At 47.6% G+C, this 26806-nt stretch overlaps 1 protein-coding gene across 2 annotated transcripts in view; it reads right to left on the reverse strand.

Annotated features, from left to right (window-relative positions):
- Positions 1–3888: 3888 nt before the first annotated feature.
- Positions 3889–26806, reverse strand: part of LOC146811362 (uncharacterized) — a 70794-nt gene continuing 47876 nt past the window's right edge. Inside the window, exons 3-5 of one of the 2 annotated variants that reach the window (XM_085618478.1) lie at positions 7830–7847; positions 5086–5244; positions 3889–4196 (exon numbers count right to left, since the gene is read on the reverse strand). In XM_085618478.1, the coding sequence (XP_085474604.1) occupies positions 4096–4196; positions 5086–5244; positions 7830–7847 (278 nt within the window). In that variant the 3' untranslated portion in view covers positions 3889–4095. Of the gene's footprint in view, positions 4197–5085; positions 5245–7820; positions 7848–26806 lie in introns of both variants that reach the window. The other variant, XM_085618477.1, reaches the window with a different exon arrangement.

A 26806-nucleotide genomic window follows, 5' to 3' on the forward strand; every position in this document is an offset into this window, starting at 1 on the left:
CCATCTGCAACCACCACCACCACCTAATCAGGGCCGCCAAGAGAACCTCGTTCAAAGACCGCCTCGACAACAACGCACACAATAGCAAGGAGCCCTTCAACATCATGAAGGAACTCTCCAACCCCAGCTCCAACACCAACGACATCCCGCCATCACAAGCCCTGTGCGACTCCCTCACCACCTTCTTCCACCGCAAGATAGCAGACATCCATGACAGCTTCAACACCCAGACAGACCCAACAGACAGCAACACAACAGACCCTCCGCACACCATCGACCACGACCCCCTGCTAGCCAGGGCCAACGTGAGCATCGATGACACCATCAAGACAATGAGCACAATCCACTCTGGCTCTCTGTCAGATCCCTTCCCGCACCACGTCTTCAACAAAGCAAGCAGCTCCATCGCACCCCACCTGAGCAACGTCATCAGTCTTTAGCTTGTATTTAAGTATATGATACACTGTACATGTTCAAGTATAAAGGGTAGAGTATGGTTTTTGTGTTTAATTAGATTGTGGGACCCCGTCTTGATCTCAAGATAGACACCCGCAAGAGATGTCAGTTCACTGCGAGCTGGAGTATCTGCGTGCAGGAACCTCAGCATCTCGCGACAGTGTGTCGGCGTCCTTTTCTCCTCTGACTATCTCAGCAAGAGATGATTTATAAATACCCAGGGGCTCATTTATGAGTCCCTGCGTCACTTCTGTACTACCGGTGCATCACTTTTTGTGACGCACCAGTGACGTAAAACATGCACCATGTTGCGCCATATTTCCGAAGTAACGCATCTAGGTAGATGCGTCACTTCGTAAACCTCTGCGCTACATTATACCTGATCCAGGTATAATGTATGCAGGGTGGGCGTACCCCCGCAAGAAAAGGTCGTAGGAGTGGTGCAGCAAAATCTATGAGATCACTGCGCCACTTCTAGGACGCCAATGCGTCACCACCTTATGCCTGCCTCATGGCAGGCGTAAGGGTGACGCAGGCCCTTGCACATGGGACTTGCCCAATGTGAAAGGATCATTGCTGGAGTTGCGTCAGGCTTCCGGCACAACTCCAGCAATGCGCCAGTTTTTGCACTGACAGATTCGTCAGTTATACTGATGTATCTGTCCTTCCTTGCGACATGATGCGTCATATTGTAAACATGACTCATCATTGGTGTCGCAAGGAGGGTGCACTGAGAAATGGCGCATCGCTGCTTTCACGCAGCAATGTGCCACTTCTCGTAAATGAGGCCCCCATAGTGGTACCCCCTGGGGATATACCTTGCTGTGTCGTGTCAGACTAGGATGATGGAAGGACTGGCCTTTATACATAGTTATTATGCAGGAGATGGTAGGCCTGCTGTCCTGCTGGGATTCCAAGAATCCTTATGCACCCCACCAAACTCCTCTGGACCGACCACCACTGCATCCACTTCACCTTCCAGAAACCCACCACACACCACCGCACCCAACAGATGCCCCGCCGCTGCTGGAGCAAAATCACCGAAGACCAACTACATGCAAACCTCACTCTCAGCCCACCCACCGAACACTCCAACACCGACGACGCTGCCCACAGCCTTAGACGCTGGATCGAAGTCTGCGCCAACACCCTCGCCCCGCTGAAGAAACCCCCCCACAGAGACACCAGCAAGAGGGCCAGCTGGTTCACCCCAGAACTCCTAGCCTCCAAGCAAGCCTGACGGAAACTAGAGAAGAAAGGGCACAGCGAACAAACTCCAGACAACCGCGCAGCACACAAGGACGCCATCTGCAACCACCACCACCACCTAATCAGGGCCGCCAAGAGAACCTCGTTCAAAGACCGCCTCGACAACAATGCACACAATAGCAAGGAGCTCTTCAACATCATGAAGGAACTCTCCAACCCCAGCTCCAACACCAACGACATCCCGCCATCACAAGCCCTGTGCGACTCCCTCGCCACCTTCTTCCACCGCAAGATAGCAGACATCCATGACAGCTTCAACACCCAGACAGACCCAACAGACAGCAACACAACAGACCCTCCGCACACCATCGACCACGACCCCCTGCTAGCCAGGGCCAACGTGAGCATCGATGACACCATCAAGACAATGAGCACAATGCACTCTGGCTCTCTGTCAGATCCCTTCCCGCACCACGTCTTCAACAAAGCAAGCAGCTCCATCGCACCCCACCTGAGCAACGTCATCAATCTCTCCCTCAAGACCGCGACCTTCCCAGAGAGCTGGAAACACGCCGAGATCAACGCCCTACTGAAATAACCCAAGGCTGACCCAAGAGACCTCAAGAACTTCCGGCCCATCTCTCTACTCCCCTTCCCAGCCAAGGTCATTGAGAAAATCGTCAACAGACAGCTAACCCGATACCTCGAAGAAAACAGAATCCTCGACCCTCCCCAGTCAGGGTTCCGCAGCAACCACAGCATGGAGACCGCCCTCATCGCCGCCACCGACGACATCAGGACCCTGCTGGAAAACGGCGTGACAGCAGCACTAATCCTCCTAGACCTCTATGCTGCCTTCAACACTGTCTGCCACCGCACACTACGCGCACGCCTCCACACCGCAGGGATCCGAGACAATGCGCTGGAATGGACCACCTCTTTCCTCTCCCCGGCAGAACCCAGAGCATCCGCTTCCCCCCATTCTGGTCCGAAGCCTCAGAGATCATCTGCGGCGTACCCCAGGGATCGTCCCTCAGCCCGACACTGTTCAACATTTACATGGCCCCCGCTCGCACACGTCTCCCGACAGCACGACTTCAACATAATCTCCTACGCCGACGACACTTAACTGATCCTCTCCCTCACCAAGGACAATATCACCACCAAAGCCAACTGCCGACTGGATGAAGACCAGCCGTCTGAAGCTGAACTCGGACAAGACGGAGGTCCTCATTCTCGGCTCCAACCTTTCAGCCTGGGACGATTCCTGGTGGTCGACGGCACTGGGAGCAGCCCCGACACCCACCAACCTGGGAATCATCCTCGACTCAACGCTCTTAATGACCAAGCAGGTCAACGCTGTCTCCTCCCCCTGCATCAACACCCTCCGCATGCTCCGCAAGATCTACAGATGGATCCCGACAGATACAAGAAAGACAGTCACCCAGGCCCTCGTCAGTAGCAAACTCGACTATGGAAACACCCTCTACGCGGGAGCCCCGACCAAGCTCATCAAACGACTACAAAGCATCCAAAACGCCTCGGCACGACTGATCCTCAACGTACCACGCCACGGCCACATCACCCCCCCCCTGAGGGACCTGCACTGGCTCCCCGTCAGCAAGAGGATATCCTTCAAGCTCCTCATCCACGCACACAAGGCACTCCACAAGACCGGCCCAGCCTACCTCAACAGACGGCTCTCCTTCTACATCCCTAACCGCCAGCTATGCTCCGCCGACCTCTCACTCGCCACCAACCCGCGCATCCGAAGAACAACCACCGGAGGGAGATCCTTCTCCCACCTCGCCGCCAAGACATGGAACACCCGCCCACTGAGCCTACGACAGACCCAAAACCTGCTGACCTTCAGGAGGTTGCTCAAGACCAGGCTGTTCGATCAGTAGCGCCCCCAGCGCCTTGAGACCCTCGCGGGTATGTAGTGTGCTTTACAAATGACTGATTGATTGATTGATTGAATGAGCCTTAAGCTTTTCGGAGAAAACCCCATGTCATCTCTGGACTTTACCGTGACTAGGTAAAAGGTCAGTACTAAGAACCGTTATGTAGTGTAATGGTACGGAGAATATAGGTGAAAGGGTAGGTGATTACATGAGCCTACATTTATGATGTCATAGCTCTAACTCTCAGAAATGCTAGACCTATTGCATTGCAAATGCTTGTTTCAAGAGTACTGACGTAGCAAATAAGACACATGTGAGGTATGAGAAAGGAGCTGTTCTCTGGCCCCAGAAACGTTTATTTTTTTACAAAAAAAACATAAACAGTGAACATAAGACGTCCTTCGCATGTTGGGACCAGTGGCGACGTGTCCTGGAGACCACGGGCTAAACCAAAAGCAGGTGAGCTGGGAGGGGGGTCCATGCTTCTGTGCGGGGATATGGGTCGGCAGCATGGGGAAGTCAGCCCCTATTGGTTGCAACGGTGGTAGTTGCAGCAGGTCACGTCTGACAGCTCGTTATTTGTTTCTTTCTGGCAAACGTCCTCTATGTTGCACTTGCGATGCATGACTGCAGAAGGAGAAGGGAAGAGGAAAGGAACTGTTTAAGGATTTCATTTAAAATGCGCTAAGCATTGCCCTGGCACAGGCTTCAGTGTATTAGAGCCAGAGTTTGGCAGCCATTTGTGAGAGGATGAATGCGCCTGAGGCTGAAATGAGGACTATTTCCACAGAGATAGTGAATGTTGTGGCTGGTGAGATGGTGAATATTACTGCAGGTGATGTTTATAGCTGCCAAGGTTCCCTGCATGATATGCTGCTCCAGCCTGTTTTTTTTGCCCTTTGAATTCTGGGATTTGAAGTCCTGTTTTGTTATGGGATAATCAAGACTACAAGACCCTGGACTAGAGCAGCACAGGAGAATCTTGACAGGGCTGGATGCTCCTGCGGGTGAGATGGCGAATGTTACTGAGGGTGAGATGGCGAATGTTACTGAGGGTGAGATGGCGAATGTTACTGAGGGTGAGGTGTGACATGGTCAATATTAGCGTCAGTGATATTTAATGTTACGACTGGTGAGCTGGTGATGTGAATGTCACTGGTGGTCAGATGGGAATTGATGCTGCGGTTGAGGTTGTCCTAGTAAATGTTACTGCCATAGAGATGGTGATTGTTACTGCAGGTGACGTGGGGCTGGTGAGACGGAGAAAATTGCAGTGGGTGAGGCCTGACATGCTGAATGTTATTGTCAGAGCGAATGTAGGTGAGATGGGAAATGATCCTAGAGCTGAGGATTGGAGGGTACATTTCTCTGCCTTAGAGATGGCGAATGTTACAGCTGGGGCGGTGGTGACTGATTCACAGGGTGAGATGTTGAATGTCTCTGCTGGTGAAACTGTGATGTCATTAAGGGTGAAGTCTGAGATGGCGAATGTCACGCCTGGCCACTCGTTACTCACCAGCTCCACCGATTGTCCCAAATTCATCCCCAGGCTCTGGCGTGGTGGATGCCTCGTGGGCCTTCCTTTGTGCCCGCTGGCACACTTCTCCCACTTGGCAGGTCTTTATCTTCTTCTTCAGACAGTCAGACTGGGAATTACACTCGTAGCACTCCAGTCCTGCGTAGGAGCATGAAAGAGGTGGTTGCATCACTACCCGGAGACCTGATATCACCAACCCATTCCCCAGACCAGGTGTGACCTCCAGTAGGCCAAGCCACCCCCTCTTCAGGACCTGGCTCCGCCACCCACAGACCTGGCCACCCCTGGTTCTAATACTCCCAGCTTTGGGCCTCATACTCCCTTCCACCTGAGACTAGTGCAACTTTACCCGTGCCTGGCACCGCCACCCTCCTCTGGCACGATATGGCCTCCAGTTGACCTCCTAATTACCATCCTTTGACTTGAATGTCCACCCTTGGGCCTGGTTCTAAAGCTTCGCTTCCTGGTACATCATGAATTATTGGGTGCATTCGTGGACTCACTGTCTCCTCCAGCCTCTACAGTGGTTGTGGAGAGGGAGAGTTACTGATCTTTCCAACAATGAATCAAAGCAGAAGAGGTTCATTGGAGACTGCTGCACTTAAAGTGCATTGGGGTGTCCAGTAGGCCCTTTTGTATTTTAAGTGCATTGTGAAGTTTATCGTCGGAGGATACTCCTACATTTAGGAAAACCAATAAGGCTGACGTTTGCATGAAGTGCTATTGGCTTTACCAATTCTTGTTGCTGTGCTAGGGAGCAAGCACAAACAAAAAAAAAACTGAAAAATGGATGCTACAGAAAAAAAAGTTGCTTGGTTTTTCAAAGCATCCACTTTTCAGATGCTGTTATCGGTGCTTGCTCCCCGCTGCTGCTGGGCTGCTCACTACCTGTTAAACAGTCCCTCGTGTATTGTAATGGAGGTGCAAGGGCGCACTCAAACACCACAAGATTAGCAGGATGAAGTGTAGCATGGGCAAACATGCAAAAAAGGGGCAATAATGGCGCTGCAGTGTAGGCTTCATTTGTAGGTGGCCGCATGTGTGATGGCATGTGTCATCACACATGCTCACCAACAACATGAAGCGGGCCCGATTATTTTTCTTCCTCTGATCCAACATGGATTGTCAAATAAAGGAGAAAAATGAGTGAAAAGGAGGAGCAGGTTGGGGGGGGAAACAGGAGTGCGCTGGGGAGGGGTAAAGCTGCACAAAAGGAAGAGCAAAGGGGCCAAGGAAAAGAGGCGCACGAGCAAGAAAGCAACACAGAGAGTAGGGGAGGCAGAGAGTTTGGCGGGAGAGAAGCCCAAAGGAGAGAGCTTGCAACACAAGGGAGGAAGCATCATGGAGCACAGCAGGGGTATTTGGTGAAGGGAGGAGCACACGAGGGAGAGAGATGGGGAGCACATGCACTCTCATTGAGTGCTTAACGAAGAAGAGAAATGTAGTTCCCTTGAAGTTAGTGGTGGAAGGATAGAAGCCAGCCAGTCAGAGAGAGAGAGGGTATAGAAGCTATGCTCCAGGGGTGTGACAAACACAAGATGGACAGGCTGGGGCAAGGAAAGCCATTAAATGAGCAGGCAAGAATAGAATAGAAACAATAGATTCAACCACTGCTCTTCTGTGGGAGGGCTAGCTGCCCCTGTAAGAGATTGGCAAGCCCACAATAAGTCCACAGTAGGTCTTTTGCAAACAGACAGTTTGCGTGGTCTGGTAGGCTCAACCAGGAGAGGCTCCTCCATTAGAATGGAGGAGCGTCGTCCCACTGCCAAAACTGCCTCCCAGGAAAGCCCAAGGAATAAAAAATGAAATGATAATAACGTTAATTTATTACCATTTTATTTTTCAGCCACCTATCCCGAAACCGTATGTCAGGACGGAGCGGGTCATTGCTGCAGCATGGAAGATTGGTGGGCTGGCTGTGCACTTGGTTTTGCCAGACAGCAATAGCCAGCCAGACATGTGCATTTTAAACCTCTCTAACCCCGCTGTCTTAGACAGTTGATTTAGAGAAAGCACAGGCCTCCAGTGCTCTGGAGAGTGTTGAGAGAGGCCTCTCCATCCAATCCTGGCACTGAGCTGAAGCTGGTTTCCAGCATGAGAGGAGCACCAGGATTGGTTAGGAGGACTTGTTGGAGCCTGTAGGAGACAGAGCAGAACAGGACAGCAGCGAGGAGGACGTCAGACGTCGTGCAGCAAGCAAGGTCAGTGGTCATTTCTTTTTTTTATGCTCACCACTCACCTTGCAAAAAAAAAATGTGACATTGGGACTAAAGGAGGAGGCGGAAATAGGGTGGTAGAAATGAAGAACAGAGACAGAGGGAAGGGGAAGTAGGAGAAATGTCAAAGGAAAGGAGGAGAGTTCCAAGGGCGAGGGGAGCGGGATGAAAAACAAGGAATGAGGAGGAAGAGAGAGCTGAAGAATGAGGATTTCAACTTGGCCCAAGTCAGATTTGGCTAACACAGCCAGTCCTGGATTTCCTTTGCATTCAGGTATTGGAGGTTTTGCATTTTTACTTGAACGCACAACACTGCACACAACAGACAGCAAACAAAACTGGAAGCTATAAACTTCCTCCAACTGGCATGAACAATTTAAAACATCCTGCCAAGTAGCCAGAAGTAAGATGTTATACATTGCAGTGGAGTAGTGGAGTACCAGCTTCAACCCATTTTATGGTGCAATTAAATGACCATCCGCCACCTGGTACACTCACCGGATTTACCTTTATCTGATTCAGCATCTGTGGAAAGAAGAAGAAAAAGGATATATTACAAGACAACCTGCCACCAAGGTTACCCCTCACTACTTTACAAAATCTGTACACATGCACTTCACAAGTTTTTATGGGCCCTTGAGTTAAAAACATCTTGCTAGGTCCCACACGTCTCACAACTATTCCTAAATCATATAAAAATCCCCCCGTGAAAGACAAAACAAGCAGCTACAACATATGACGCCATCTTGTGATTCTAGCCATGTTGGCTGCCTCACCATTAACAAATGTTCTTTGAAATCACTAAAAAGATTTTGCAGCAAGGGAGCCGTGAATGCGAGATTCAGGAACAACGCCTCCTTTGCCCTCATTCTGACGAGCCTGCTTGCTAAGTAATTGTTATGATAATTCATACATGCCAGCATTTCAACTTCGATAAGAGGGAAAAATATGTGTGTGTGGAAAGACCCGAATAACGCGTAACACGAAACGGGTCAGACGTAACACAAAATGGATCGCAGGCAGTGGTGGCTGGTGACATTTGAAAGTGGTGGAGCCTAAACTTTCTGTCGGAGTGCACCGTGGCGAGCGAGCGCATCGAGCGAGACCGAACATCTTAAGGGGGGTCTGGGTGGGTTCACCCCCTGAGAAAGTTTTGAAAAAAGAGTGGGTAAATGGTGTATTTTCAAGCAAATTTGAGAAGCAAGAAGGTTAATAAAGCAATTGTGAAAGTGCAGTTATTACATTAATAAAGAGATGTCATATAACAACATGTAGATAGAAATATTTCTGAAGCTAGGCCCTGCCAGTGCCACGCACCTCTGAGCAATATACACGCTGTGTGCCAGCAGGGCCTAGCCTGAGAAACATTTCTATTGTTATGTTTTTTAAGCTAGGCCCAGTGCTGACAATCAGCGTGTATGCTTCTCAGAGGTGCATCACGCGTGGCAGGGCCTGTAACTTCAGAATGAGAAACATTTTCTGTACCAGTCTGCGTTCTCGCTCTATGAACACTAACACTCTTTGAAGTGCAGAGTCACTCTGCACTTCAAAGAGTGTTAGTGTTTAGAGGGGGAACGCGACCCAAAGGTAATTCAGAACTGCTTTGATGAAGGCGCACATTTGCTTTGTGCGACTGTCCTTTAATTGTTCCAATTGCCTCTGGCGGTCAATGATAAAATGTACGTTTGGGCCATAGAGGCTACGACTGTTGAAACTATAAACAATAGGCTCGATTTACAAGGCAATTTGCAAGTTTCAGAATAACACTATTGTAGTACTACGTCTCAAATAACTAAGTGCTACTTGCCAAAATCCACACTGTAGATTTTCCCCTCGGAGGGCTCCTACCACTACAAGTAGAACTCAGGCACACGTAGACCTACTCTCTTCCCTCTCCGCTCCTCTGCCCGCCTTGGGTTTCCCCTTCAGCCATCAAACGCCGCGAAGCCCAGGAGGCAGGAGCTGGTGAGCAGTGATGGGCTGTAGATACCCCAGGGCAGGAGCTGGTAAGCAGTGAGGGACTATAGATACCCCGGGGCAGGAGCGGGTGAGCAGTGAGGGGCTCTCTGCCCCAATTATTGTGCCCCCTACTGTTGTCACCTCTGCCCCCACTCGTCTCTGTCCATCCTGTGCTCCGATACTGCTTCCACCCTGTCTACCCACAGTCTTCTGTCCTTTGTGCTCTCCCTCTCCACCCACGTTCACTTCTACCTCTCACTTTTCTGTGCTCTCTGCCCTATCCTGAATTCTCACAGTACGCTCGTACTCTCTGCCCTATCCTGACTTCTGACTGCACCCTTGTGCTCTCTGCCCTATCCTGACTTCTGACTGTACTCTTGTGCTCTCTCTTTCCTATCCTGACTTCTGACAGTACTCTCGTGCTCTCTGCCCTATCCTAACTTCGGACTTTACTCTCGTGCTCTCTGCCCTATCCTGACTTCTTGCCGTACTCTTGTGCTCTGTGCCCTATCCTCACTTCTGACAGTACTCTTGTGCTCACTGGCCCTGTGCTACCTGCCCTTTATCCTTTGTGCCCCCTCTGCTACTTGCCTACTGTCACATTCACCCTTGCACCATCTGTCTCCTTCAATCTCTGCCCTCTGCTCACTGCCCGCTCCTCCCTGTTCTCCTTGTTTATTCTGCCCTCGGACTCTCGCATCTTCTCTCTCTGTTCACTGTGCCTGTCCTGTCTGCCCTCCCCCTGTCCTCCATGCCTGATCTACCCTTGGGGTCTCTTCCACCTCTCCTCTCTGCCTCCACCCTTTATACCCTCAGGGTTCACTGTGCACTGTCCCTTCACGTTCTCTCTGTCTCTAATCACTGTCCCTGTCCTGTCTGCCCTCCCCCTGTCCTCCATGCCAGTTCTACCCTTGGGGTCTGTTCCACCTCTCCTCTCTGCCCCTTGGCTCTCAGCCTTCACCCTTTATACCCTCGGGGTTCACTGTACACTGTCCCATCACATGCTCTCTGCCTCTGCTCACCGTCCCTGTCCTGTCTGCCCTCCCCCTGTCCTCCGTGCCTGTTCTACCCTTGGGGTCTCTTCCACCTCTCCTCAATGCCCCACGGCTCTCTGCCTCTACCCTTTATACCCTCAGGGTTCATTGTGCACTGTCCCTCACATGCTCTCTGCCTCTGCTCACTGTCCCTGTCCTGTCTGCCCTTCCGCTGTACTCCGTGCCGGTTCTACCCTTGGGGTCTCTTCCACCTCTCCTCTCTACCCCGCGGCACTATGTTTCTACCCTTTATACTCTCGGGGTTCACTGTGCACTGTTCCTTCATGTGCACTGTCCCTTCACGTGCTCTCTGCCTCCTGCACTTTCTGTCACATTCACCTTCACGCTGCCCTAGGTTTCTGCTTCCTTTCCTCCCTGCTCTCTGCACAGTGGGGAGCAATGGTGACGGGTCAGTAGAGGAAGCAAGGACTATATCAGAGGAGAAGGCTGTTTGGGCATATTGCTTGTTGGACAGGCCACATGAAGAGCTTGCTCCCTCCCCGCATGACAGGGCCCAAGCCCCGGCCCTCCAGGTGTGACCCACAGAAATCACCCGCACCCCGTCTCCCGACGGAACTCCTGCCCCCGGACATCTATGTATCATGGGGCCGAACCACTACCGGCTTCCCCGGCCGGACCAGCCGCCATATTGGACACTGCACCACGAGGCCGCATGGCCTCAGCTCGACCCTAACCCTGGGCCTGGCCAGGCCCCGACATCCCGGCACCACCATCCACCCAGGAGGTGAACGGACCACTTGGCAGGTCGATGGGAGAAAGAAGTGTCGATGGCTCTCCCCCGCCAGGTGCCGATCGCCCTCCAGCTCCCCCGGGCGCTGGCTCCACCCCGCTGCTGGGTGTCTGGACTCCCTCATCCCGGACCTCCCGACCTCCCGACCTCCAAGTGCGAGGGTCCGGACATCAAAGGGCGCCAGACCTATAACTAGGGCAGCTCCAGAACAGGAAGGCAGTTGTATCCTGGAGTCGAGAGACTCCGAGAAGAACTCATCCTTGACGGACTACCGGCGCTGCCGTAGCCCTGCCTTGTGAAACTGTCGTCCTGCCTGCTGGCGCTGCCGCGGCCTTCTACATCCTACATCCTCGTTGGGACCTGCTGGCGCTGCCGCGGCCCGTGTAAACTACTACCTTTGTCGGGACCTGCTGGCGCTGCCGCGGACCGTTGTAACCACCACCTTCATCGGGACCTGCTGGCGCTGCCGCGGACCGTGTAACGACCATCTTCACCGGGACCTGCTGGCGCTGCCGCGGCCCATCCCAGCTAGAACACCGAGCTCGAGGATTGTGAGCTATCCATCATCGCATCTACCAGATTGGTAACCAGACTGTCCCGCTACCCCCTTCCCCAAACCAAGAGACTAGAATCGAGGGGACCCCTGAGTCCAGACCTCCTTGTACCATTCCATCGTACCTTAAGAAATCGCTTATAAAGAACGTTAAATCCTATCCTTGTGTGGTGTGCATCTGTGGGGGGGGAGTTACTTGTCTGTACGATCACTGGAGACGGCTCTCCCCGGAGACCTCTCCCCTTGTCCTCGGCCGACCCTCCCGGTCCGTCTAACATTGCTCTTCTAAATAACTTCCTCGCATGAAGACGCACATTAGAGAAGCAGGTAAGCTAATTAGTGTTGGCATCGGGTTTCTAGATGCAGGAACCGGGAGGCGGGAGACTAGCCTTCAAATCGGTAGTCTCCCGCCTGAATCGGGAGGGTTGGCATGTGTGAAATTTGCTCCTGTAGCCAGTGCTTTAAGTGGGCTGGGTCCTGCTGGGGCTCAGCACCGCAATTTCTGAGGCAGTTGCTTTAGACCGGTCCCCATTGGGGTCTCCGTTTTTTTGCTCTCAGCCTCAGGGCGAAAAAATAAATCTTAACTCTGGGCAGAGACGCAACTAGAGCCAAATTCGGGGGGGGGGGGCGGTAAGAAAACATTTCGGGCGGGGCAAATTCTTCCAGCATTAGGAAGTGCGGAGATGCAGAGGCTCTAAGAAGGGGTGAAAAAAGACAACGCCTCATTAACATGCAAATGGTCTTTTAAAGACCTGTGAAGTACGCGGGTGCGGCAGTCTGTGTGCCCGGGAAGCTGTCTCAGCCCTGGCTCCCACACACGACGAGAGGAGGGGGGTGCTGAAGCCATTTGAGCCCAATGGGCGTTGCACGCCTGACTCTGGGGCAGTACCACCCTTCACTGCCTGTGACTTCAATGAGACTAGGTATAGCTCTTTCAGTTTTATCATGTCAGAACTGAAGCATTTTCAATATTATATACAACGAAGCTGTAGTTGTTGGTTATTTATCTCATGCAGCTAACAACCACTGGCAAAGCCAACAGTCCTGACTTCTTGGAGGTGTAATGTTACTTGTATTGTATATCTGGATGCAGTGACAGAAGCAGCAAAATACCATTCGGGCAGCACACTATGTTAAGCACAGATTTTTAGCTTCCATGTTTTTGAGCCACGCCCTCAATTATATCGGCCACGCCCTTTTGAGATACTCCCGTGCTCACTACGCCACTGGAGTCAAGCTATCCTGGCTGATGACGGCTGATAGCCAGAAACCGGTCCTAGGATGCTTGATTCCGGTCCAGGGAAGACATGGCTTGGCAGTTCGGGCTGGACTGTTCCCATGAGGCACAGGGTCAAGACTGATTTGCATATGGCCATGTCTAAACTGGGGTGACGTAGTGGGCAAAAGAACGATGGATTTAACCCAGATCTCTTGACTGGGGGAGAATGTCTGCATTGTCAGCATTCCGTCCATCATTTGTTTGTTGGAACGCTTTTCGCCCTAAGTGGGATGGGTATTCCCAGACGTGGGACCCGTGCTCACTACGCCACTGGAGTCAAGCTATCCTGGCTGATGACGGCTGATAGCCAGAAACCGGTCCTAGGATGCTTGATTCCGGTCCAGGGAAGACATGGCTTGGCAGTTCGGGCTGGACTGTTCCCATGAGGCACAGGGTCAAGACTGATTTGCATATGGCCATGTCTAAACTGGGGTGACGTAGTGGGCAAAAGAACGATGGATTTAACCCAGATCTCTTGACTGGGGGAGAATGTCTGCATTGTCAGCATTCCGCCCATCATTTGTTTGTTGTAACGCTTTTCGCCCTAAGTGGGATGGGTATTCCCAGACGTGGGACCCGTGCTCACTACGCCACTGGAGTCAAGCTATCCTGGCTGATGACGGCTGATAGCCAGAAACCGGTCCTAGGATGCTTGATTCCGGTCCAGGGAAGACATGGCTTGGCAGTTCGGGCTGGACTGTTCCCATGAGGCACAGGGTCAAGACTGATTTGCATATGGCCATGTCTAAACTGGGGTGACGTAGTGGGCAAAAGAACGATGGATTTAACCCAGATCTCTTGACTGGGGGAGAATGTCTGCATTGTCAGCATTCCGTCCATCATTTGTTTGTTGTAACGCTCAATTATATCGGCCACGCCCTTTTGAGATACTCCACCCCCATAGGCCCCCGCCCCTAGTTTTTTTTATCCACTTAAAGCCCTGCCTGTAGCCCTGAAGAGTTGCACGTTCGTTTTGATAGATCATGGGACAGATGCATTTTCTGAAAGTGCTTTACAAGAAGTGCACAAAAGGAATGTTCTCTTTTTGAGACATTGCAAAACTTGATGGCTTTTGTGCAGTGAAAATATTATACCACGGTGTACTTGCAGGCTTAGCACAGGCACGACAGTGCATGCACCCTTCATGCACAGAGCAACGTGTGCGTGCACACACACACACACACAAACACCCAGTTACAGTATCAAGCAGCCGCGGTGCGTCCATTAGGGCGTTGGGGCGTAGCACCCCCTGCCCGCAGCTCCCTCGGCGTCTTTGAACTTAAGTAAACTGAATCAGTTTACTTAAGTTCAAAGACGCCGAGGGAGAACTGACAATCATGTCAGTCAGCATGACGTCGGACCGCCCACCCCCTTCAGAGTCTGAAGGGGGTGGGCGGTCCGGCGTCATGTTGACTGACATGATTGTCAGACGGACCAGGGGCAACACAACAGGCAGCAGCACAAGTGCACATGAGTGGGAAAGGTGCACGAATTTTCACGCCGTGCCAGTCATGCGTGCTGGAGCGGGTAAAGTTTTTTTTTTAGTATACCCTCTTAATTTTTGCATGTTTATATTAAGATGAATAATCGATTAATTATAATTTCATTAATAGTTTGATGTGCGATAACTAATCAACCGTATTAACAGATGAAATACACGTGGGAACGCATTTGCATGGCTAAAATAATATGTGAACTAAGTACGTACGCATACTAATGTTATAAACGTTGCTTTTGTGATGTATTCGTGATTCAAGCTTTATGAAGTGAGTATAAAACTGACTGCATTAAGTGTTGCTCCTGCTAGATAAATGCACACACATATGGGAATTAGTGAGGGAATAACATTTTGTTAATCATTTCGATGTATTAATTATGTTTTGTGTTTCTTTTACTTAAGTTGACCATTTGGGCCTGCCACAAAATGGCTGCCTCCTGTAGCTGACATTGGAAATGACATCATTTCTGGTCCATGGAGAAGTGCGCCTGCGCTAACTTCAGCAACAGTGGCCTCTTCGTGACCCTAACCCATCTGTACCCACCAAGGACGTTCTGGGTTACAAGCCAGCTCCCCTGAAAGAACAATGAAAAGATACATCGGACCGACAAATTAAAATATTACATATAAAGAGACTTTTTCCGTATGGGAACCAGTTGAACAAATTTGACTGACCAATTAGAGACTTTCAAAAATAATATTCGATACTTTTGGAATGTGATTTTACTATAAAATATGGTAGAATAGTGAGGTGGGGAGGTCGTTTTCCCATTTCTTGACGTTACGCTGATGGAGAGGACAGTGACACTACAGGACAGCTGTTTCCCTGAAACTCTGACAGACTGAACCGATGGCCATACTTTGACTTAGAGAACGACAATTAGCCAGAATAGGTAAATATGATGATTTGTGACTTGAATAACAGAGAATTTAATTGAATTAATTAGATAAAGATCTATTGATTGATTTACTAAATGTGTCGGGTTGTTTATTCATTGAAAATGTATTGATTGAAGATAATTGAATGGTGATAGAAGTCACCAAGCCCACAACTAACTGATCCATAGGCCATTTATGGGAGGAATACCAAAGGTGAAGAGAAGTGTCTAGTGAGTTAAAGAAGGTTGAGTAGAGGTATTTCCTTCCATGTCAGCATGGTAGAACCAATCATCTCCCGAGTAGTACGGATCGTTGATGAGTGAATGTTGGTGTTATGGGCCCCACCAGCGAATGTGTTGATTGAGTGTGATTGAGAAAATCAATTGATCTGTGACGGAGGGAGGGATTTTGCATTCCGCGCTGCAACAGTTTTCTGGTAGCAAGATGATGGTTGTTATTGTTTTGGTTTGGTGATTATTGCTTGTACATAGCTTATTGGTTATTGATTATTGATTTGTATTGGTATATGTACTAACACTCTATGTTGAGTTACGTTGAGTTCCATGTTGTTTGCATGGTTTCTGGGATGTAGGAAGTCGGAAGTTTGTAACAGTTCTGTAGTAGAGTAGAGGTAAGTGCTGCTCTCGGGAAAGACGGGACTGTTGGCCCTGTATGCGCACAGGGGAAACGTGTAGCGATTGAAGTTGCACAATGCATTGTCTGGGTTCGATTCGGTGACATCGCCGTGTGTTACCATTAGAAAAAGTTCTGTATGAGAAAGGAGTGTATGATAGCGAAGATTACCTGTGAAATTCTGGTCTTAGGTACCAGGGATCCAATTGGCATTCCGATAACGCTTATCACTGTAAAGGTAAGAGGTACTCTCTGAGCTTGTTAGAAGGACAAAGTAGAGGTAAGCGCTGCTTTGTTAACGAGTGTCATAATTCTGTAGTAGGACAGACTGTTCGCTGTTCTCGGGAAAGGCAGAATTCAGTGTGAATGTACTACATTTTCTGTATGAAAAGTGTGTGTATGAAAAGGCATTCCGATTAATTCCGAAACTCTGGTTTTATTTCTCAGGAGCATTGGGTCTCCAACCAGGTGTCTTAATTCTAGAGAAGTGGTTAATTGATGCTTGATAGAAGGGTAAAGTAGAAGGATGTGCTACTTTATCAACGGAAGTAACGATTCCGTAGTAGGGCAGAGGTAAGCGCTGCTCTCGGGAAAGACGGAATTCTCGTGAGAAAGGTCTATTGCTATTCTTTGGTTAGAGAAGCGGACAATGGAGATGTTTCTATGTTGTTACTAACAGAACTGTAGAAATTGAAACAAAAACCTACCGAGTGGTTTTGTGAAGGAGGGGTAGAGAGGAGCAGGAGCTGCCGCAGCGACTGCTGACGTCAGAACGACCGCGCTGGGATTGGTCAGTGGGTCAGAACAGTAAAACGCCCTGATTGGAGCGTTAGTGTGCGCCGCGCTAGGATTGAAGAAATACAGGGTGACGTAAACGCTCCAGGATTGGTGCGTTAGTGTGAGTCGCGCTGGGATTTGAGAATTGTGACAGTGACGTAGACGCTCCGGATTGGTGCGTTAGTGTGAGTCGTGCTGCAATTGGACAGAAAATCGTACAGTTGTAAGAAGAGACTAGGGATTCACGGAAGACAGGAAAATGTATTACCATTCAGTAGAAAAGAAGGAGAAGTCTTTGTTCAGTAAAATAAACGTGTTGTTTAAAAAGGACAAACCGATTGTGCCAAGAGAAGGACAGTTACTTCCTCCGACGAAAACACCTGCATCCTTCATGGTTGCAAAATACGGATATCATACTTGTATCTGGTTAGACAATTGGGTGAAATATACAAGGGACGATGGAGTCCTAGCTTTCCCAGAACATGGTTCCTTTAATTTGGCAATTTTAAGAAACTTGAGAGAGAAGATGATGAGTTTAGAGCCAAGACCTAGACCGATGCAGTTTGAGGCATTGACAGAATAGGAAGATGAAATGCATGAGCGAGAAAAACAGAGAAGTGGCGGAAGATATAGGTATATGTTTGGGCGACAGTATGACCGTGAAAATCATAATGATCGAATGAGAAGATGGCGAGACGCAAATATGACTGAAGGACTGTTCCCCGTAAGAAACACAGGAGAGAATGAAGGAAGAAAGTGTGTAGAAAAGAGACATATGAGTCAAGAAGGTATAGAGCGAATGAATCAGAGGATGATGTTCTTGATGACATGTTTTATAAAAATCCACCACCGTATCGACCAGAACCAGATATTTTAACACCAAGTGCCCCAATGAGAGAAACAGTCCGAATTATAAAGACAGAACCTGGCTCACAAGATTTAGAAGGAAGCAACTCCATTAGAGAAGGAGAGAAAAGATCAGAAAATAAAACAAATAGTGACAATTCTGTGGAATTATCAGAAACGACACTAGAACTAACTGAGAAAATTAGAGAATTGACCAAGAACCTAGAAGCAGTGACTGTTCCCGTAACAACAGGTCCAGAAGTGCCCATTTTTGAGAAGCAAAAGGATGGTGAACACTGTTTGACAGTACCTTATACGAGCAATAAACAGGCTGATCAACCACAAATGAGCGCTAATGAGAATCCATGGAGACACACGATAAGTATGATCGAACCGAATGTTTCAAATAATCCATTTATAAGCCAAGAATCCTCTGAAAGAAGCAGAATGACAGTAGAATCAATATTAGAACCGCAAAGAATTTCAGAACAAGGTAGTGTAGAGAAACCAGTAGGACCATCAACAGATGAATTAAGCGAATGGTTGAGAAGCTTGCAGAGAAAAGACAAAGAATCCCAATCAATCAATGTGGCTAAACTGCGTATGGTACTAGAAGAATTAATAGTAGGGACTTTCCCCACAGAAAAGTTGAAAAATTACCAGGATGAGGAATTACTGTTTTTGTGTAAAAGTGTCACACGGAGAGCGAAAAACCTACATGAGAGGTTAGAAGAAATAGCAAATGAGATGGGAATTGACATGGACAAGGTAAAAGCTTTACAGAAACCTTATCGAGTAGATTTCACCAAAAAAGATATTGAAAACATGAATACCACAGGACGGATAGGTCAGATTAAGGACATAATCACTTTATTGAGAAAATGGGGAGATGTGGACAAATGGAGAAGTAGGTGGTATAGAAAACGTGATGATGCCTCAGATAAAACATTTTCAGCATCCCCTGTAAGAGAAAAAGAAAAAATAGTGATAGAATGCCCCATGAGAGAGATTCCAGGAGGAGGCTATGTGCATGTCCCATGGACAAGACAGGATATTTTGTCTTTCACAAATGATTTCCCTCGACTACGGGAAAAGCCCGTCGAGTGGTACAGACAAGTAGACAGATTCGTTAAATTATCCAAAGTATTATGGATTGATTTGAATAGCCTATTTGACATAATAGTACCAGCAGACATATGGACAGAGTGCAAAATATTAATAGATTGGCCAACTAAGGAATACCCTAGGGATCCTAAAACTGGAGCACCAGACCCTGAAGTAATGAAGAAATATGAACATGTTATGGTATTTTTGAAAAATAAGGTACCTCCCAAAGAGACAGACTGGGTAAAAATTAATCGAACACATCAGGAAGGAAAAGAGTCAGTACATGCTTATTACGAGAGACTAATACTAGCTTTTAAGCAGTTTAGTGGAGATGAGAACCTGGGTGAGAAGGATTTGAGTCATTTTGTATACAGATTTGTATATGGTTAACGCCCTGAAATTAGTGACATGATTAAACAGCATACTGTTGATTGGCAAAGCAAGAAAATCGATGAGATATTGAGACATGCTAAATATTTTAGTGATGAGATTGAGGCAAAGCAGCGAAAACTGAAAGAAAAGGCAATGTGGGCACAAGTAAAATTAGCAGAGAGACAGGAAGCTCCATTAGTGGAACAAGCTAAAGACACAGGAATGAGACCAAGATTTGGGCCTGGAAAAGGAAAGGGTAATATAGAAGAAGCTAAAAAGAAGTTCCCATGCCATAATTGCGGTAGGATAGGGCATTGGAAATCCGAGTGTAAATTTCCCCCAAGCACTAACAATGAAAATCCATCCTTGAACCAACAGGTGCAGCATGAGGTGAGTGGTCAACAGCAGCAACAGCAGCAGGCTGTTAATCCACAGAATCAGGTGCCAAAACCGCCTTTTCCACAGAGCAGAAACACACACAAGTATAGTAACGAATCGGCATTCTACAATGAAGAACAGGTAAATAAACTGCCACGCGCAAGCGCTGTTTCGCAGTATTGGCGGCAACGCGATGAGAGTGATTCAGAGGAAAGTTATTGACGGTGCCGAAGGGAGGAAGAAGAGTGCATACTTGGCGCAACTCTAGAAGTAGACCAGACAGGACCATTTGTAGATTGGAAGGTTAATGATGAAAATATTACTTTCCTAGTCGATACTGGAGCTACTCGATCAACTGTTAGGTCAGCTGATGTAAAGAATCTTCCTCTCTCGGATGAAACGATCCAAGTAGTTGGTGTATCCAACAAACAGATTAGAACCTACCTTACAGAACCAGTAAAAGTTAGAATAGGGAAATTTTCAGAAATGCACCGCTTTGTGGTGTGTGACACCAGTCCTGTGAATTTATTAGGTAGAGATTTGTTGTGCAAGATGAATTGCACCATATTTTGAACTCCGGATGGAATAGCATTTGAAACACCAGATGACGATGTACTGTATAAAATGACCATAGCTAACAGAGAAAATGAGGTTACTGAAACATATGCTGTATTCAACCCTGATGAATTACCAAAAGAATTGAAACAATCAGTAAAAGCAGAAGTTTGGGATTTAACTGGAGAAGATGTAGGACTAATGTGAAATGTAGACCCAGTAAAAATAACTGTAAAAGAAGGAGTAACGTATCCAAACGTCCCACAATACAAATTGACACCTGAAATAATTGAAGGAGTAACCCCAATAATAGAGAAAATGATCAGACAAGGAATTTTGAGAGAAGTAATGAGCAGTCCATGTAATTCACCCATAATGGGACTGAAAAAGCCTAATGGGAAATTCAGAATAGTACAAGATTTGAGAAAGGTAAATAAAATTGTTGTATCATGTTGTCTCATTGTACCAAATCCATCAGTGATCCTGTATCAGATTCCCCATGATGCAGAATGGTATACAGTGATTGATCTGTGCCATGCTTTCTTTTCCATTCCATTGCACCACGACAGTCAGCGAATGTTTGCGTTTCGTTTTGGCGAGCGTATTTTGGCATGGTGCCGAATCCCACAGGGGTATACAGAAAGCCCCTCAATATTCAAGCAGCTATTGAAGAAGTCTTTGGAAAGTCTAGCAATGCCCGAAAATTCTGTATTAGTTCAGTATATCGATGACCTTCTTGTGGCATCAAAAACGCGTGAAGCTTGTGAGGTAGACACAATAGCCTTACTGAATCATCTGGCAGATGGAGGATTAAAAGTGTCACCAGCGAAATTACAGTTTTGTAAAAAGGAAGTACAGTATTTAGGCCACAACATTGAGAAAGGACTGAGAAAAATAACAATAGACAGAATCAGAATCATAAAAGGAATGAGAGCTCCTATGACTCAAAGAGAAGTGAGAATGTTTTTGGGAATGGGTGGTTATTGTCGTCAGTGGATCAGCAACTTTTCGCTGATTGCAAAACCTTTGGTACGTCTGACGAGAAGTGATGTAAAAGACCCCATTGAACTAAACAAGGAAGAATTGGCAGCATTCAAACGATTGAGAGATGGATTGTGTGAGACGCCTGCATTAGGTATGCCTGACTATGAGAAAGAGTTTGAGTTGTATTGCAGTGAAAGAAATGGATGTGCACTTTCAGTGTTGATACAGAAACATGGAAAACTGAGAAGACCAATTGCATATTTTTCATCAATGCTTGACCCAGTAGCTGTGGGCCTGCCTGGATGTCTGAAAGCAGTAGCTGCTACATGTCGCAGTTTGGAGCAAAGTGAAGGGATTGTGATGGGTTACCCATTGAAAGTGTTTGTACCTCATGACGTAGCGATTCTATTAACAAGGAATTGTACTCAGTATATGACACACAGTCGGCTGACTAAGTATGAAAAGGTCATATTAGGTGCAACCAATGTGAGTCTTGCGAGATGTGTAAATGTGAATCCTGCAACATTGTTGCCTGACGTGGAGAATGTGGAAGTAAGAGACGAAGCTGATCATGATTGCTTGGATGTACTTGATTTTTGCACAAAACCACGACCAGATATAAAAGACCTACCTTTGCCAGAAAGTGATTATGTGATGTTTGTGGATGGGTCTTGTTTGAGAACAGATGATGGAGTACTGAGTGCGGCATATGCAGTGTGCACAGTCGCAACAGTACTGGAAGCATCATATTTGAAAGGAATAAGATCAGCACAAGTAGCAGAACTTGTGGCTTTGACTAAAGCGTGCAAAATTGGGAAAAATGTGAGAGTGACTGTGATAACTGACAGCCAGTATGGCTTCGGAGTTGTCCACGATTTCGGCCAACTATGGCTGCAAAGAGGTTTCCTAACCTCAAGTGGAACTCCTATTAAGAATGCTGAAGTGGTTGGAAAATTGCTGGAGGCGATACAGCTGCCTAGACAGTTGGCTGTGGTGAAATGTGCTGCTCATGGTCAAGGTAGTGATTATATCACTACTGGCAACCGCTATGCCAATGACATGGCACAATATTGCGCACGGAATCAGAATTCAGTCAATCGGGCAAAGGAAAAGGAAATGTCTTCTTGCTCCTTAATGTTTACTAACATTGTGGGAACTTGGGAAGAAGTAAGACAGTTGCAAGATGAAGCAGGAGATGAGGAAATGAAACAGTGGGTAAAAGCAGGATGTGCACCAAGAGAGAAGGACCATGTGTGGGTTTATCGAGATGGAAGGCCAGTAATGCCTGATAGCATGATGTCTACCATGGCACGGATGTATCATGGCCAGGGACACATAGGGAGAGATGCCATGATCAGGTCGTTTAAGCAGACCTGGTACAATGCAAAGTTCAGACTTGTAGCAGAAAGTCTTTGTCAAAGATGCTTGATATGTCAGCAATACAATCCTGGGAGAAAGACAGTGGTGAGCCTAGGAACAATAGGCCGAGAAGGAGGGCCTTTTACCAGAATGCAAGTGGATTTCATTGAGATGCCACCCTGTAACAGATTGAGGTATGTCTTGGTTATGGTCTGCCTATTCTCCAGATGGGTGAAAGCATTTCCAACAAGAAGAAATGATGGGATGACGGTAGCCAAGCTACTGTTGAGAGAGTTTATCCCTAGGTTTGGGTTCCCAGTGACAGAATTGAATCAGACAGAGGAGGACATTTTCATAATGAGATTATAAAATTGATCTGTGAAGCATTGAATGTACAACAGAAACTACATTGTGCCTACCGGCCAGAGGCTTCTGGTGTGGTTGAACAAATGAATGGTACTATCAAAAACAGGATGGGAAAAGGTGTTTGGCCACAGGTATGAAATGGCCCGATGTCTTGCCTCTAGTGCTCATGACGATCAGATCAACTCCAGACAGAACCACAGGGTTAAGTCCACATGAGATAATCATGGGACGCGCCATGAGACACGTGTTTATACCAGCCAACAAGTTGATGACTATAACTGATGACATGGTTTTGGATTACTGTAAAGGCCTGGCTGACGCAGTTCATTCTGTGTTTCATCGGGTTGGTGCGGATGCCACCACTCTTGAGAGGAAGCCAGCCCATGATCTGAGCCGAGGGGATTGGGTGAGGATAAAGGTCCACAGAAGAAGAAATTGTTTGGTTCCCAGGTGGGGAAAGTCAAGACAAGTCATCTTGACCACAACAACAGCTGGGAAGTGTGCTGGACTGAAAAACTGGATCCATGCAAGTCATACATTGAGAATTCCAAATCCAGTGGACAGCACTGATAAAGAATACTTTGATGACTCAGAATCAAGTACAGAGTCAGATGACGAAGAGTCAAAAACAGAAGAAAACCTTGAAAGGGGGAGACAGAGCCGAGACTGACTTTAGTCCCTCGAAGCATCTCCCTGAGAAGAAGGTTACAGATCTCTGATAAAAGTTCAGACTCTGGAAACGAGCAAGAGACACAAAGTTCTAACAAGGAACACAAAAAGAAGAAAAGAAAAGATAAAGAGAAACCAATAGAAGAGACTCGTGTAGATGAAGTACCAGATGAAAGATTGAGAGAAATTCCACCTGAAATAACAATTGTAAGTGAACAAGGGACAGGTACAGAGAGAGAGGGACAGATTTCTGCGGAAGACCCCCTAGGAGGTGTAGGGAACACCAACATCCAGCTAGGTGAAGGGACAAGTAGTCAGCAGGAAGATTGCGTGCCGGAGACCCGAGGAGGGACAGAAGTAGGGAAAACACAACAAGTGGTGAAAAAAGAAACTGTTGAAAAGAAAAAACAAGTTGAGACAGAGTCTGAAGAAAGCGAAAATGAGATACCTGAAGGTCGAGTTCTGAGAAAGAGAACTTGAATAAATGAGAAAAACAACAAATGAGGTAAATCGAAAAGAATTGCTAAAGACGACGTTTGGCCAAATAAAGAGATTGAGATATCGATTGACACGAGTGAATTCACCAAGAGCTGAACAAGTGAATGAAGTGTCAAGTCAAGAGAAATCAAACAAGCATTTGCAATGCATTAGGTCTCGCATTTGCAAGAGTTTAAGCTATGATTCTGGATGCTATAAAAGGATGCAGTCCAGGGCTGGACTGGGACCAAAAGCAGCCTTGGGGTGGGGGTGGGTTGGAGTGGGGGATGTAGGTGTGATGCATTACTGCTTTTCTTACTGGGGGCGATATTGCAGCTGCAAAACCGACCCCAGTACCAAAACTGGCCCCCACTGCTGCCAAAACCGGCCCCCAACCTTTCCAGCCTCCCGGGGAAGCGCCCGATGCCCGCAAACGCCCGTCCGTCCCTGATGCAGTCAGTATCGGTAGGTGAGAAATGACCTTATGCAAAAGCAAGAGCATCACTGCAGTTCATTCTGTTTTTGTTGGTCTGTTATCTGGGACATTTGGCAGTGCTTTTAACTGCTGCCACTGGCACAGCCTTTATACATGCAAATATCTGATTGCATACATTGCCATTCGCTATTGATAGAACATCCCATTTGAGTCACAGCGGTCAGCAAGTTCATTATCCATGAACCATTCCATCAGATTGCACCATGCAATAGCACCGAGGCTGCATAGGGAAGCCGGACGAATAAATTCAATGGTGACATCTGCTAATCGAGGAGCGGCTGCAATAAGATTCACATCGTTGCGTACACGGGGGGCTGTTTTCAAAGCTATCAGACCCAGCCTATCGCAAAAGTACACACAAATGTCTTCTCTCAGCGTGCGATACAGCCACTATCAAAAACATATTATCTTTTTATATGAGAAGCAAGCACTCCAAAATGGTGAACTTTCGGACCCAGACTCACAGAACTTTTTCTCCGAGTAGTTGTGTCTGATTGACGAATTTCTCCTAATTTTCTCGTGTTTGGTGCAGGCAAGGGCAAGGCTTCCAATTTCCTAAAACTTCCCAAGATGGTGACTGCTAGTGCATGCTGTTGGGACGCTTGGACAAAACTGAGGCGTGGGTGGTGGTGCCGAGTTGTGACCTGGGGGCAGGGAAAGGTGGTAGGGGATGCCAGCTGGCTCATGTGCTTTGACGTGCTAAGAGGACCTGGGGCCTGGAGAAGATGGTGAGTGACAGCAAGCAGATTCCACATCAGTGGACCAACTGAGCGCAGAGCTGGAAGGTCTGAGCGGGGTCAGTGAGGTTAGTGTCTCAGCCCATTCGCTGAGACGTGCAGTACTTAGAAAACTGAAGTGCACCACCACCGCAGACATTTAATGACCCCCAGCCCCCCACCTACCTGTACCGTATGTGCTTCATGGAGTCGCCAGCTCCAAGTCCGATCCCGGAGGCTATGGAGGAGTATCTCGCCGCACAGGCAGAGCGGGGAAAGCCGCGGTAGGAGGTCTTCTCGGGTGTAGTGGGAGCAGCGTCAGCACAATTGCTGCTCCCCAGGTGGCAGGGCATTATGAAAGAGTACCTCGCTGCACAGGCAGACAGGGGGAAGAAGCTGGTCTCGCGCCACCCAGGAGCTGCGGAACAGCCACGGGGCAGCGGCAGGAGGTCTTGTCGGGTGTAGTAGGAGCAGCGTCAGCACAAGCACTGCTCCCCAGGTCGCAAACAGGGATATGGGTGCGACAGGATTCCCAGCAGAGACTGCATCATGGGGAAAACAAGGAAGTAGTCCCTACACGAGTAGATAACGTGGAGCAGCGGAACAAAACCGTAGTTGGTCGCTGCTGCTTCCGGCCGTACGGAAGCAAAACGGAAGTGCCGCATTGGACCGCAAGCCAACCATAAGCCCGCTAACAAAATGAATGCCACAGTTAACGAATGGCAAGCGGCGGGAGAAACTACCGGCAAGAGGCGGAGTTTCACCCAAGTATACAAATTACTTAATGCCTCGTAGAGGCAGCGCATGCGCTGCCTATGCGAGACCTAAAAAGGAAGAGAAAAGAGTGTCTGAAGAAAGCAGAAGGACAAGGACCCCTAACCAGAAGTATAAGTCGCCAGAATGGACGTACGTGGCGCTGCCTGAAAGTGAAGAGGTAGATAGTCAAGGAAATCCAGAGGAGACTTTACTGAAAGTGGTTGAAGAAGAAGAAGAAGCAGGAATCCTGAGAGTTATCTTGTCCGACATCGGAGAAGAAGAAACGGAAATTCAGGAAATTCTGTATTTCGATGACAAGAAGAAAGTGAAAAATGATGAGATGCCAAACTGAATAAGATCGAGAAAGCTGTTGATGAAGAAATAAAAGAGATTAAACAGAAGATAGAAACTGGTAGAACCAAGTAGGGGCTTAGTGCCTTAAGGTAGAAACTAGTTGTGAAGTAGAAGAGGCTAAGTCAAAAGACACGGTCCATTTTAACAAGATGGCTAACATAGATGGTAACAAAGGTAGATGTACTTTTATGAAAAGATGGTGCAAAATGTGTTGTTGTACAGGATTATTAATGCTTCTATGGAGCAAACTTGCTCTTCTGATCTCTTTCAAGGTAACTATAGATACATTAGAAGGACATACAGAAAATACAACTAATATAGGGAAAATTCAAAAGGTAGTTCCTCAAAAAGTAGTTCCAACTAGAATAAGCAATGATCATTTACATAAAGATAGGTCTATAACTGATTTTTCTAACAATGTGTTTTCAAAGTTATTGTATGAATATGTAAAGACAATGGATGTAAGGGACTGCTACGTATGCATGCAGTTACCTGCCTCTGTTTCAGAAGGGTGACTTATCATCACCTTCCAGCAACGTATGGCATATCATGTAGTGTAATAGCTAGACAGGTAAATTAGAGTATTATTTTTCAGATGTAGATAACATTTTTGGACAAGTGCCACAAACTAAACAAAGTGAAACCTGCTAGGGTACTAGGTGAATTTTTCTTAGAAACTAACGAAC

Source organism: Triturus cristatus, chromosome 7 (genome assembly GCF_964204655.1).
Source record: "Triturus cristatus chromosome 7, aTriCri1.1, whole genome shotgun sequence".
NCBI lineage: Eukaryota > Metazoa > Chordata > Amphibia > Caudata > Salamandridae > Triturus > Triturus cristatus.